General features: G+C 44.2%; 1 protein-coding gene across 3 annotated transcripts in view; it reads left to right on the forward strand.

Annotated features, from left to right (window-relative positions):
* Nucleotides 1-14,250, forward strand: part of Shtn1 (shootin 1) — a 104,464-nt gene that overhangs the window by 75,088 nt on the left and 15,126 nt on the right. The window contains exons 14-16 of one of the 3 annotated variants that reach the window (XM_051199669.1): nt 3,027-3,080; nt 7,681-7,798; nt 12,768-12,960. In XM_051199669.1, the coding sequence (XP_051055626.1) occupies nt 3,027-3,080; nt 7,681-7,798; nt 12,768-12,960 (365 nt within the window). Of the gene's footprint in view, nt 1-3,026; nt 3,081-7,680; nt 7,802-12,767; nt 12,961-14,250 lie in introns of all 3 variants that reach the window. The other 2 variants (XM_051199668.1, XM_051199670.1) reach the window with 2 other exon arrangements.

The raw sequence follows: 14,250 nt of genomic DNA on the forward strand, positions 1-14,250 counted from the left end.
CTCCGTGGCTTGCTTCCATTTTTCTTCCAAGATTGCTTCTCTTTTGTGTATGTGTGCATGGATGCCTTCGTGTCCGTGTGTATATGTGCAGGTGCACACGTCTGTGGGTGTGCGTGTTTGTGCATGTGGGGAGAGTCTCTCCTCAGGATGCCACCTGCAGTGGTTTGCTTTGTTTTTTTTTTTTTTTTTTTTTTTTTTTTTTGGACTGGTCTAGAATCTGCTGATTAAGTCAGGCTGGTTGGCTAGTGAGCCCCAGGGACTTCCGGAGACCAAATCCAAGTCCATGTGCTGACAAGGTGAGAGCTTTACCACTGAAGCCTCTCCTCAGCCTCAAGGCCACGCCCCTTTAACTCCTTGAACTCACAGTGTGGTAACTGTGGGGTAGAAGCTCTAAGGCTTCTCTTAAAGTTGCCACTTGGTCACCAGCAGGCAAGACAGCCAGGCAAGGCCTGAGAGGGAAGTTTGGCTCACCTCACAGAGCAGATTCTAGGCAGCCAGAAGTTTCATGCCATGGAGATCTGGAAACAGGCTTCCAAGTAGAGGACCATGGAGACAGAGGAAGCTGGGTAGAATGATCCTGCAGACAGTTTGGGTGCTGAAGTGCAGCCAGCCCCTTCTGTATGTGACTCAATGAGACTACTGTGAGATCAACTGAAGTGGCTTAGGAAGACTTTTTAAATGAAGGGCCTGGGAATATTTTTTCTTTTTACTTATATGTCACTGTTTCTAGAGGAATATATGGTATTGTGTTGTTGTTGTGTTTTGTCTTGTCTTGTTTTTTTGAGAAAGGGTTTTTTCTGTGTAACTTTAGAGTCTGTCCTGGAACTCCCTCTGTAGACCAGGCTGGCCTTGAACTCACAGAGATCCACCTGCGTCTGACTCCAGAGTGCTGGGATCAGAGGCATGCGCCATCACCGCCTGGCCAAAAATATAGTATCATAATAAAAATCAAAGTAATGTAGAGAGCGAAAATGTTGAACATGGTGTCATGGTACATGCCTGCAATTCTAGCAATTCTGCAATTCTAGCCTGGGAAGGAGGAGTGCCCTGGGTTGGACACCAGTTTGGGTAAGATCCTACCTCAATCAAAACAAAGACCAAACAGATAGCTTCTTAAGGCCACACCATTCCACGTCTACTCTCAGCCTCTTGCAACAACAGAACCTTATTCCATATGGGCTCAAAATCTGGAAGGGAGCTGAGAGGATCTAGGAGAATCCGTGGACCCCTGGGCTCTCACCGGCTGCCAGCAGACTGTAGGTGGAGCTCTCAGTGACCAGGCCTGATGGGAGATGTCATTCTGTGAATATGTTTCTCTTATTGGTTAATGAATAAAGCACTCTTGGCCAATAGGAAAGCAAGATAGGCAGGACTAGGAGAGAGGAAGGAGTAAGGAGGAGTCAACATGGAGAGAATGGAGAGAGCAGAACACTGGCCCCTCTCTCCAGTATGATAAGACCACATGGAAATACTTATATGAATAGAAATGGGTTAATATTTAAGACAGAGCTAGCCGATAAGAAACTAGTAAGTGGCCAACAGAATTATATCAAATACAGAGTCTGTGTGTGTTAATTAGGGCTGGCATGGCGCTGGGCCCAGGCCGGCAGGAAAAACCTTACTTGTAACACAAGCCAATAACCTCTGCTGACATGGTCAGGCTACACTTGGGTCCAAACCTCTTCCCCGGGATCACCAGCCCCAGAATGTCACAGTCAGCAGCCAGGACCACGCTAGTACCTGGCAGAACTTTTGAGTATTCCTTGAGGCAGGGCACTGGTTCAAAGTACACCATTGTTATGTCAGTTTTCCTAAGAGAGGAAGCCTGTCTTGAGGGTAATTATTCACTGGCCTATTTTCCAAATCTCTTGATATTGCAGCTAGGTAGAACTGGCCTGGATAAAATTAGTGTCTTAGAGCTTATGTCTGATACTGAGGGAGAGCTTGTTACTCAGAAAACATAATTGTTATTACAGGTGTGTGTGTGTGTGTGTGTGTGTGTGTGTGTGTGTGTGTGTGTGTGTGTGTTTCCTTCATTTTACCACATGGGCCCAGAATTGAGCTCAGGTTGTCAGGCATCATGGCTCCAGCAGGGAGGGGTATTAATATTCTTCTGTAGGCAGTGTCCTTCTGAGGTGTTTGTCCTTCTGAGGTGTTTGTCCTCCATCTGCCAGCTGACCTTTCTGGAACTGAGCCGGCCGTGGGAACTCTTTGCGTGGCATGTGTTCTCTGCTTGCCCAGGGTTCCCCCTCACTCCCTGCTGGCAGAAATCTAAGCTCTAAGTAAGAACAGCTTGTTACTAAAATTTTTTGATAATTTCAAATCTTTAAAATCTAGTATTTACTAAATCCTTTTGTAGATGCAATATCTTTAGAAGAAGATAGCCTGAATGTTTTTGCTTTAAATATACTTTATGTTTGCATTCAGTGGCGACCCAAAAACACTTAAGAGAGTGGGGGGCTGATTATGAATCTCAATAAGAGTACTTGCCATGGAAGTGTGAGGACCTGTAGCCCCAGTGCCTGCACAGGGTGGAAGAGGACGTTGGAGAGCCTGGGGGTGGAGCAGAGTGCAGAGGCTGGAGGGGAGGGTCAAGGAGGCTTGCTGCCTGTCAGCATCGCCAAAAACCAAGCTCTGTGTTTGGTTGAGAGACCAGTATCAAAGGGAGGACACTGGCTGTCCTGTGCCCATGTGAGCATGTTCCTGTGCACAAAGCATGAACAGAAACACATACCCCCACAAAGATCACCAACAACTTATCACATAAAAATCTTTATTTGGGGCCAGCAAGATGGCACAGTGGGCTAGAGCACTTGCCATTAAGCGCCTGATGACCTATATTCGATTCCTGAGACCCACATGGTGGAAGAAAAAAATCTCCTACAGGTTGTTTTCTCCCTCCCTGCTTCCCCTGCCCAACACACACACACACACACACACACACACACACACACACACACACACATTTTGAATCTTTCACATTTTAAAACAAAATCAGTAATTTCTTTTTCCCTTCTGCATTGCAGCCGGACTCCTTAAAAGGCTCCGAGAGCGCAGTGGAGGAGCTGAAGGGAATCCTGGTAAGAATCACTGATTGTGTTCCCAGGAGAGGTGAAGGATGCTCTCCCGTCTGACATTCTCATGGATAGCTGTCTTTGAGTGTGTTTTATGACCATTGATGATTAGGGTCATTTCTTTGGGCTGGTTACTGGGTTGTGCCTATGACTACCTCTAGCACATGTGTCAGATGCCTTGTTTGTTATTTATGATCTCCAGTTCCGACAGCGCAGCGGGAGGGTCCAGTCTCTGGCCCTGAATGAGGACCAGCTCCTATTTCTGAAAACAGGGCAGCGTCTGTATTGAGGGGGGACAGTGGAATGCCGGGCACTTACACGTAAACCCGGCTCCCAGCCTCTGATGGCCCTGTGTTGAGGGGGCACTTCCCATCTGCTTTTCCTCACATGCAGCTCTGGCTGGCTTGGGACGTGAAATGATCTTGCCTTTGCCTCCCAGGTACTGGGATTACAGGTGGGCACCACCACACCCATTTTATAGGATGCTGGCAATCCACACCAAGGCTTCAGGCCTACTAGCCAAGCATCGTACCAGGTGAATTAGATTTCCAGTTCCATAAAAGTCTTTACATCACCAATTTCATCCTGGAGAAGTACTGCCTACCTCTAGCCCTGGGTCTGTTTTCCAAGTGGGAGCTGCAGCTGGTGAGATGGTTATTGACTACCCTCTCCAACAATCCTGTAAGGAAGTGTTTCAGTCTGAGCTCTACTTCAGACCCCATTCCAGCCAACACTACTCATTATGCATAGTATGTTAACAAACACGGGGGGGGGGGTTGCAGGAGTGACCCCTCCCGTTTGTTGTTGAGGCGCTAATTAAACATCCCATGCAGACATTCACATAATGACAGTAAACAACATTATTACCATCAAGAACGACTTTATGCAGTGGACTTCACACAGAATGGCCTCATTAGTTCGCTTTAGTTTTAAGTGAGTGGGATTAGCCCTAAGGAGTGGTGTATCACTGGCTAGCAGTGGTGGTCTACCTACAGAATCAAGGATTAGAACACCCTGACAAAGGATGCAGCTGTTACCTGATGGATCCTATGACTGGAAAGATTGTTTTCGCTCAGGGCTCTGCCCCCCTGTGACAGACCCTTTTGTTTCTTCTTATTCGAATGCTAATTCCTGTGGTTGAAGAAGTCCCTGGGGCCTTATGAGGGCGGGGGGGGGGGGGGGGGGATGTCTGAGAGTGAGACATATTGTTTGACTTATTAAAAATGCAGTTTATTAAGGAAGTCAAACATCTATGTGAGATAATACTTTATATGAAAACAATATGTCAAAGGCAGATAGAGCATCACTGTGTGTGTGTGTGTGTGTGCACTGCACACACACATGCTAAGCTTCTGCTTTATCACTGATCTATGTCCACGGCTTAAATATTGCTTTTCAGCATAATATTCACTATAATTTTTCAGTATTATATTCACTATAATTTTATAGAACTAAATGTAGAGAGATTTGTGGAATTATTCATGATTTGTGAAAAGTATTTTTAAACATTCTGTTCACCCTCGTCCTGGGTTTGTTCTTGGACCTCTGCCTTTTCTGATAGATATTCCTGTGTCACCAAATACTAGTAAGTCTGAAAGTAATTTTTCTTTGTATTAAGATTTTGGTTTTTGAGTGGACTCTGGTCCTCCTTTGCCTGTGCTAACTCTATTCTGTCCCAGCTGGAGTTTGTTTGAGGGATGGTCCCAGAGTCTGGGGAGTGTGAGGGAAAGTGGGACTCAGGTGCAGTGTGTTTCTGGGTGCTTCCAGCTGGAGTCGCCACTATAAGGGTCATCACTGTTAGTACTGAGGAAAACACTAGCCTGGTGATGGTGACTGGAGAGAAGCAAGAAAGCAATGGGAAGTGCCATGACCTTCAAGTCCCACCTTAAGGTGGAACTGAGCACCTGTAACGGGAGAGAAAATGGACAGGTATCCGAATCTCCTAGAGTACGGAGAACAGAAGAGCTTCAAGTGGGGGACATTTCTGCTAGCAACGAATGAATGCAACCCACAATGTGTGACTTAGAGCTTCAGACTGCAGAGAGGAATTAGATATAAAAGTCTTTGGCTGGGGAGAGCTGGTTCACCAGTACCTACTTGTCCCTTGGTAGTTGTTAGTCTGGTGACATTTTTTAACATTCAAGGTGCTTGGGGATTAAGACTGTGTGTGACAATGCTGATTTCAAGTAGTTAGACTACTACTGTTTGGGGTTTCTCTCTATGTCTATCTCTGGCTTACTGTGGGACCGACCAGGGCCCTGAGCCTCACTGGGTTCCATTGCTTGTAAAGTGAGGTAATTCTGTGTACCACATGGCCTCTGAGCCAGCTTCTGGCTGGTGTGTGAGTCCATTAGAGATTTAGAAGTAGAATAATCTTAGAAGATTAATCTGCCGAGCCCGGCCTCATTCCACTTGAGAGTTATGCAGAAATGCTCTGTCCTCCAGTGGCTGGTGCCTCTAAACTCATACATAAGCTTCTTCCATCATATCAGTCATGGATGTTCAAAGATGAACATAGATGTTTATATGTGAACAAAGAATGGTGGGCGGTTAAGACTTGGAAAGTAGATTCTTTCGGCATTTGGCTCATCACAGCCAAGATTTGGGGGGAAATAATGCTGTTATCCAAAGGGAGAGCTGAAGGATCATGCAAAAGATAAATCTAATAACAGTAGATAGCATGTACTTTCCTTTCCAACAGCTGTTTCCATTGGGGAAAATCATACGGTGGCCTTGAGAGCCAAACAATGTGACTGCTCTATGTTTTTTGTTTTTTTTTTAATAGTGAGAGCTGTGCAGTTTTTAAATAGCTCTTCACAAGTGTTTCAATTGGTAAATTTCCTAGAAGTTTAAATAGAAATAACATGGGGATACTTGTTCTTTGCATTCTTTCCAAGTGTGTGGAAAGTGGCCATTCATTTTCTTTAATTTCCAGCAACAAGTGTGCCTTGCTGTGTTTCTCTAGCAACAAGTAGATAGAGACCTACAACCCAGTGAACCAAATCATCTCACTTCTAAACTTAAATAAGCTGTTATAGAATTACACCACGTCATGTTCCTTCTGCATATTTTTATAAATCTTTGCAAAGAATGAAAAGCAAAATGTCACATTTCCAGGGGAAAAGTGTCACAGGCCCGGGTAAAGTAAGAGTTGTCTTCAGCATGTCAGGCATCAATTAATTAAGCAGCTAACAGCAATCACAGTCTCCTTGATATTGTTGGCCACCTCACTCCTTGTCTATTTCTGTAAGCAGGGGTAGTCTGTCCTTGGAGATAATGAAAACATTTTGGCAGTGTTTCCTATGTGAGATTCGTAACTATCTGATTTTCACAAGGAATTTTTTGTTTGTTTGTTTTATGATCTAGAGAATCATCATGTCTATACAATAGGATTCTAAGAATCCTTCCAGAAGCTGGAAGCTAGAAGAATAGAAATAAAAATGCTTAGCAAGTTTGAGGCTGATACAGAGGCTGAGGTGGCTACAAGCCTTGCTGAACAAAAGCACCTTCCCACCCAGACGTGAAGTCTGGCAGGCTGTTGCTTGTTTCCTCTAATTAGATCTTAGGTCTTCCTGTCTCCCCAGCCCTCACTTATGGTACAGCCCAGGAGGAGCACTTCAGTCAAATTCTTCTTCCTGATGAGCTGCGTGCTTCCCTCTAAGTGAGGAAACATTGTGGACACTCTAATGGAAAAGGAGGTGGGGAGCTACCTCCAGCATAGACTTCAAGAAGAAGAGCCTGGATGGGGACCCATGGCTCTGGTCTTTGTCTTCTGAGAAAGCTAAGGCCAGTTTCAGGAGGAGCTAGCCTGATGGCCTCGTGTTGCCTGCAGTTCTGGGCACTGAAAAAAAAAATGCATCTGTGTTCTTGTCTGTCAGAACAATGGACATTAGTCCATCCCTGGAGGACCACAGCATTCCTCTCCCACACTAATGTCAAAGTAGCCTGATGCTTTTGCAGTAGCCCATAGGGGGCCCTCAGGTGTCTATTTCTCAGCACTGCAGCCAGGGTCACTCACTCAGTCACAGGCTGCACAATCCTCCAAGAGGATCTGTGCTCAGTAGTTCACAGCTGCTGTCTAAAGATGCCCTTCCAAGGTGAGTGAATGCACCCATTTTCTCCTTGATGGACACATACCAGCATCTTCATTACCAGTGGGCAAGTACCTCCCTTCAGTTGACCTTTACATGTAGTCAGCCCCGAGAGCTGTTCTGATATTGCTTGCTCTTCTGAGATGAGGCTAAAGTGTCCACCATCAGGCAGTCTCTTTGAATACTTTGTATCATTGAGGGTGTTGTCTCTTTGAATACTTTGTATCATTGAGGGTGTTGTCTCTTTGAATACTTTGTATCATTGAGGGTGTTGTCTCTTTGAATACTTTGTATCATTGAGGGTGTTGTCTCTTTGAATACTTTGTATCATTGAGGGTGTCTTCTCTTTGAATACTTTGTATCATTGGGGTGTGAGTACACATATGAGAAACCCATTATACATTTATATGTAATTTGTTTTGTTTCCTAATTCTGTTCAGATTTTGACAATGTTCTGTTGTTTTGCATTTTATGTTCTTTTGCATATTATATTAACCTTTTTGTTTTTGTTTTAGGGGACACTTAACAAATCCACTAGTTCGAGAAGCTTAAAAACCCTTGGCCCTGAGAACAGTGAAACTGAGTTAGAGAGGATTTTACGTCGCAGAAAGGTGACGGCAGAAGCAGATAGCGGTAGTAAGCCACTTCGAATTCTCCACCACCCTTCTCTTCTCCTTTAAACCCCTTTAACATGAGATTATCTTTTAAAAAAGTATTAAATGTTTAGGGGATTTTTATTATTATTATTTTTATTTTACATGTCGATCCCAGTTCCCTCTCCCTCCCTCTTACCCTCCCTCTCCTCACATGCACCCTGACTACCCTCCCCTCCCATCCCCCCTCCCCATTCCACTTGTAGAGCTATGCCATCCAGGTTGGGTCATGTAAATCTGTCAAGTAGGACCATGAAAAGGCCAAACCTAAGAATAATGTGTTTTGTTTGTTTGTTTGTTTCTGTTTTGTTTTTGTTTTTTTAATGTGAGTGAGTAGTAGTGGCTGGGCAAAGAGTGTCTGTGGCACCTCATGGATGGTTACGTAGCCATCAGCATCATTATTGCAGGTAACCAAGCATTTGTAGATATGACCTAGTTAGTGTGATACACCCAGGGCAAAGCCCCACATAAAGACCTTCAGGGTAGGTTTTTTTCAATGCATGTGTATGAGGTATTTTGATCTTATTCACCCTAGTTTCCTGCCCCCCCCCCTCTACTGATATTCTTTTTCCAGCTTGTCATGGAGTTTTATTTGTTACTGCAGTTTGGCTGTCCACATGTCTCATTACTGTTGTGTACAGGGACATCAGTGAGGGGATTTATGTACAGGAACGTGGGCAGCTGACCAAGAAAATATCTCCTCCTTCCCCGGGAGCCTCTAACTGCCAATAGCTCCTTAGGGAGAGATGGGTTGCAAGCCCACATCATCAGGTGGAGTTTCTGGAAGTGAGCATCCTGCCTTGTAGTCCCAGCTTGACATTTGCCCATTGCTTGTCCTTAGGCTAGCTATTCAACCTTTCTTTGCCTCTGTTTCTTCCTGTGTCTCTAATGACTTTGTGACATTCATTACTCTCAAGATGAATAAGCCAGTACATGGAAAGTGCCCTGCCCCCCACTCTGTCTGGGCCAATTTGCAGTTTTAGTGGAAATTACACCACAGTCATGACAAACACAGAGAAATCATCTTCACTCTCCATACCCATCCCATTCATAAATCTGACTGGGAACCACATGAGGTGGAGGGTCTTCTGCTCTGCCACCAACTGTGAGCTTGCCATTGCTGTTAGGTGCTTAAGCCTCACCATCACCCATGTGACTTTGGGTGGCTGCAGTTGTCTGAATGGTTTTGGTGATGCCAATTAACCAAAAAGCTTCATGAAGGTTTCCCATTGGAGTTAGCCAAGAAGCTGGCTCTGAAAAAAAAAAAAATCACAGCAAAGGAAGACAGCAACCAGAACACCTGGCTGAGCATTTTTAAGTCTCAGCTTGGTTGAAAACAATCCATTGCAACATTTTAGATCTATAAAATGTTGAGTCTTGTTGACCAACTTGAAGTTGCAAGAATTTTGACTTAAAGATAAGGTTTTGCTGTGTAGCCCAGGCTGGCCTTAAACCCATGCTACCCTCCCGCCTCAGCCTCCCTAGGCCCCCTGGCATTATCGGTATCACCTACCCTGCCTGGATGAACTTGTTAGAATATTCACAATGGAACTGTGATGGTCAAGCTCCGCTTTACGAGGGAATTTGCTCAACAGAGATTCCACCAATCAAAATTGGGCAGAGAAGCTGCCCGACTTCTAATAAACACATGAATGATCTGAAGAGATAGTTAACTACTCCCCGAGTTCAATCCCCAGAACACACTCTTTCGAATCCATGATTTGTAATCCAGTGGACACAAGTGGATCTGCACACTGGGCAGAGAGTTGAGCCTTCAGAGTGAGCTCTAGAACAGTAAGAGACCCTATTTCAAAACAGAAGGAATGACATTGGCATAAAAATATTAAGCATTTAGTTTGGTCTGAAAATTCTACTGGTAAATCTTACATAAGGACTTCCCACCCAGCAAACGACCCAAAAGGGAAATAAAAGGGTTATTTTGAGACTTTTTTCTTTGTTGCTTTGCCCACACTCAGCCACCTCATCTCATCCATTTGGTAACTTGGGACCTCTGACAGCCTTCCCAGAATCCATCTGAGGGTTCTCCTGTAGGTCTCTATAGGCTTTATTCTGTGGAATTTTCACTACTGTGATTTATAGTGTGTGTTTTTCTCCACACCTTCTCCATTCTCCATCACATGTATCACTCATGGCTTCAGAGGTCATTTCCCACAAAAATGACACAGCACTTTGGTTTCAGTTAATATGGAAATGGGAATACTTACAAAAGTGGAGGAGGGAACTCATCTTGAGACACAACAAGAATACTTCATTTTAGTCATTTGTTTGTTTGTTTGATTGGTTTTTTAAAACCAGTGTATAAATATATTTAGTATCCCATTCCAGGAAAATTAGAATAGAAGATAAAAATCAAATAGAGTTGGGAGCTAGGTATGTAACTTAGGGAGTAGAGTATTTGCCTAGAGTTATGTAAAGCCCTGAATTTCATCCCAGGAACCATACAAACCGCATGGTGGCACAGGTCTGAAATCCCAGCTCTTAGGAAGTAGAGACAGGAGGATCAGAAGGTTGAGGCCAGCCTCAGCTACATAGCAACTTGGAGGCCAGACTGGGCTACATGCAAGCCTGTCTCAATGTTTTCTTCAAACCATGAACAAAGAAATATGATCTGTGTCACTGGTGAAGTAGACAGTGAGTTGCAATTAAGCAGAATTTTTTTGAGTTTCCTAATAGCCAGGGGGAAAAAGGGAAACATGAAATCTGACAAGCTTTAACAAACAAACCAAACCAAACCTGTTTTCCAAGCACCGAACAGACAGAGTTTGTCATGTGAAAATTTCTCTAAGTCTCATGAAATGACAACATGAAAATTCCATGAATCTATAACAAGGAAGCAGCTAAGCATGCCAGGTGCATGACAGAGATAAGTGATGCACAAGCAGGCCTCTTACAGATGACATTTGACATTGCCCATGCACATTAAGACTTATGGGAAACAGGAGGGAACAGGTGGGCTACTCCAGGAAGTAGCTGGGCTTTGTAGACCCAACCTCAAGCTATTGTGTATCTGTCCTATATGGGTGCTCTGTTTTCCTGGGACTGGCTGCTGTTACACACACACACACACACACACACACACACACACACACACACACAGAGAGAGAGAGAGAGAGAGAGAGAGAGAGGGAGGGAGGGAGGGAGGGAGACCAGCCTGGTAGCATGTCAAACAAACTGACATGTCAAGGAATAGCAAGAGGTCCTTAGGAAGCATAGGACACAGCAATCACCCTCACAAACTGTGCCTTCTTCATTTCTTCTTGTATGTGTGGAAGACATGAGCCCAGCTCGCTGCCCTCCTTTTTAAGTAGCTTCAGATGTAGATATAAGCAGCAAGCGTTGGCGTATTCAGAAAGAGATCTTCTGACAAGGACAGGCTGCTTAACACTGCCTAGTGTTGCAGTTACCAAGGACAAAACACCCGAGATGAGGCAAATCTTGAATTAGACTTCGTATCCATGTTTCCAAGAAGCCTCTTTGCTTGATCTTTCTGCCCCCCTCTCTATCTTCCCTAGCCCCTGCAACACAAGACTTAGTGTAGCTGGGAGGGAAGGGCCTATCTGCCCAGAGCACTCAGGATGATACCACCCTGTCTGCCTGATGAAGTCAGAAAGTACACACCCATCACCAGACAAGCGTGGGTCTGCATCTTGGAGTCTGGCTAAGGGAGGAGTCCAGTAGAATTGCTGAGCAAATTTTCAGTCCCTCTTAGATAGGTTTTTCCAGACACATCCATAGCCACATGAAAGAATGCAACTTCTGGCTAAATTTTGTTAGACTCTTAACATTTTGTATTATGTAATGTCAGTATGGGAGATTTTTTTTTTGTTTGTTTGTTTGTTTTTTGAGACAGGGTCTCTATGGAGCTCTGGGTCACCTTGGACTTGGTGTGTAGTCAAGAATGACCCCTGCCTCCCTCCACCTTCCAAGTGTTAGGATTGCAAGTATAAGCCACCACGCCCAGTCTATACCAGTCTATACTGGAGCTGGGAGCCCTTGACTCCATGCATGCTGTGCAAATGCTCCTCCACCTGGGCCACATCCCAACCCCATGCCACTCCTCCCAACTTAGTCCTCCCCTCGATGGAGCCCTTCAGGGTTGCCTTCTAATTTTATTTTGATATTTAATTTGCATATGTGTGACCTGTTTAGTCATTTTCTCTGTTAAAAGCATTCTTTTGGAGGTGTTTTAAGGTAGGCATACTTCGATGCATGCTACCTTGAGAAAACTCAGAGTGAGGCTTAGGTTTAGCCCAGGAGTTCTAGTATGCTCGCTGAGCCAATAATTTCAGTAGCAAGCCCCATTGTAGTCATTAAATCCTGTCCCAAAGAGCAGCAGAGACCAGAAGGTAAACAGCCCAAACTCTTTGCCACTTAATTTTTGTAATCTTGTGTCTGTATTTTTAAGAGGCAATAAATCCACTTACTGCTCATTCACATTAAAATGAAAATGTTCATGAAAGCTGTTTAATGCTCAAGAAGTCTTCATGAACCTTTTAGAAAGAACCTTTTGACATCGGTCCATTTTCTGTTTAGAATGCAGAACTGAGTTTTTGGAAGAATTAACTCTTGAGAGGCAAAATGGTTCAAGCGGGGCTGTCAGAAAAGCCATATTTGGAAAGAAGAAAGGGTTTCCACAATTGCAGTATTGCTAAGGACTGGTCAGTGAAGGGAGGGTGGCCTGAGATTTTTGTGGCCTCTTAAATGTCTGCAAATAATTTCCCAGCGTGGTTAAGGTGCAGTGAAAGGTAGGGTTGCCCGCAAAGCAAAGTAGACTTCTCCAAGGGACTTTTCTTTTAGCATGTGCTTAAATTTTCTTAACCAACTTAGCTTTTTGTTTGCTTCCTATGGCCTTTGTCAGCTAATCTTTCATACCATTAATAAGCATCACACAGACTTATTAAACTTGAGGTTATGTGTTTGGTTTTAAGGTCCTACCGGGATATTAGCCACCTCAGAGTCCAAATCCATGCCAGTGTTGGGTTCTGTATCCAGTGTAACAAAAACAGCCTTGAACAAGAAAACTCTGGAGGCAGAATTCAACAGCCCGTGTCCCCTAACACCTGAGCCAGGTGAAGGGCCCCGTAAATTGGAAGGATGCACGAATTCCAAGGTTACGTTTCAGTAAGTAACAACGCTCTTTATTAAGTAGAATGTAGATGCATCTGTAATGACTAATGTGCATTTCTTTGATCTGCTGCTCTCCAGAAAGGCTTCATGTGGCCTGACAATCCCCCTTCCCTCTCCTTTGAGCCAGCCAGCTTCTGATTCTAGGCTCCCAGCTTGTTGATTTCCTTCTGCATCAAAGTAAACACCACCCCTGCTGAACTGGCTAGCCATTGTGGCCTCCTCCTACATCAAGAACTGAGCTGGTTGACACTTCTGCACCAGGAGACACCTGTGTTTAGACTGTCACTCTTAACGGCTCCCTAACCTGAAGAAGGCATTAGATCTTTCAGACTCCTTTGGGGCCTGTGTTTGTATAACCTCGTCTTCTGGCCCTTGGAAGATGTGCCTTCGTCCTGTTCTTTCCTAGACTGACTGTGCCACATACAGGGTTATCTATAGAGACCAACGTCCAAGTGGCACTTTGTCAGGATTAATCCTGCTATTGACCGTGTTGTAGACCAGTGTAGTAGAGGATCAATTTGTTTTATAACAATGGCAGGCTCCATTTGAAATTAGTCCACACTTGTGCACCAATTCTTCTTGCCAGGATGTCAGCTAGATTGTCGCTTAATGAAAAGGAAGAGGTGAGGCCAATCAGATCAGCCGAATCTTGTAATCACAGTTAATTAAACCTCTGATTTCCTGTTCTGTCAAGAGAGAAAGAGCCCCTCCTTTGTAGTTTTAGCTGTCTTAGATTAAAAGGTGGGAGCTGGACAAATGAAGTTGAAATTCAATTTAGGTCTATTTTTGCCAACTGGTATTTTCTTCCTCTTGTGTGCTTCTCTTGCCATTGAGATCCTCTGGGACAAGTGGCCTTTGCTGATGTACAGTCTTCCCTAATTTTGTTGCATTTTTTTTTAAAGCATGTCTTCTTACATTCCCATTGCTGCCTTTCTTTGCCAGAAGCTGTTTGCACATCTCCCAGAAAGATGATCCATATTCATTCTTTTGCCTTTGCTATTAAGTTTGTTTAACACCTAATTTGACATCAGCAATCTGGCAGCATTTGAACCAATATCCAGACACAAAAGCAATTTGGCAGAGACAAGTTAGTTTCTGAGAAATGCTTCGGTGTGTGTGTATAGATTTTTCCGCCTCTCGTCACCGTTTTGCACAGACAATCTTAATCAGGATTTTGTCTGCCTTTTATTCTCCAAAAGTACGTGGAAATTACATTTCCAAGAAAGGAAATGAAATAATTGCAGGCCCAGGGTCTGTGAAACGTTTAGAATTGACAGTGAAAAG

The sequence above is a fragment of the Phodopus roborovskii genome, unplaced genomic scaffold, assembly GCF_943737965.1.
Source record: "Phodopus roborovskii unplaced genomic scaffold, PHOROB, whole genome shotgun sequence".
Classification (NCBI taxonomy): domain Eukaryota; kingdom Metazoa; phylum Chordata; class Mammalia; order Rodentia; family Cricetidae; genus Phodopus; species Phodopus roborovskii.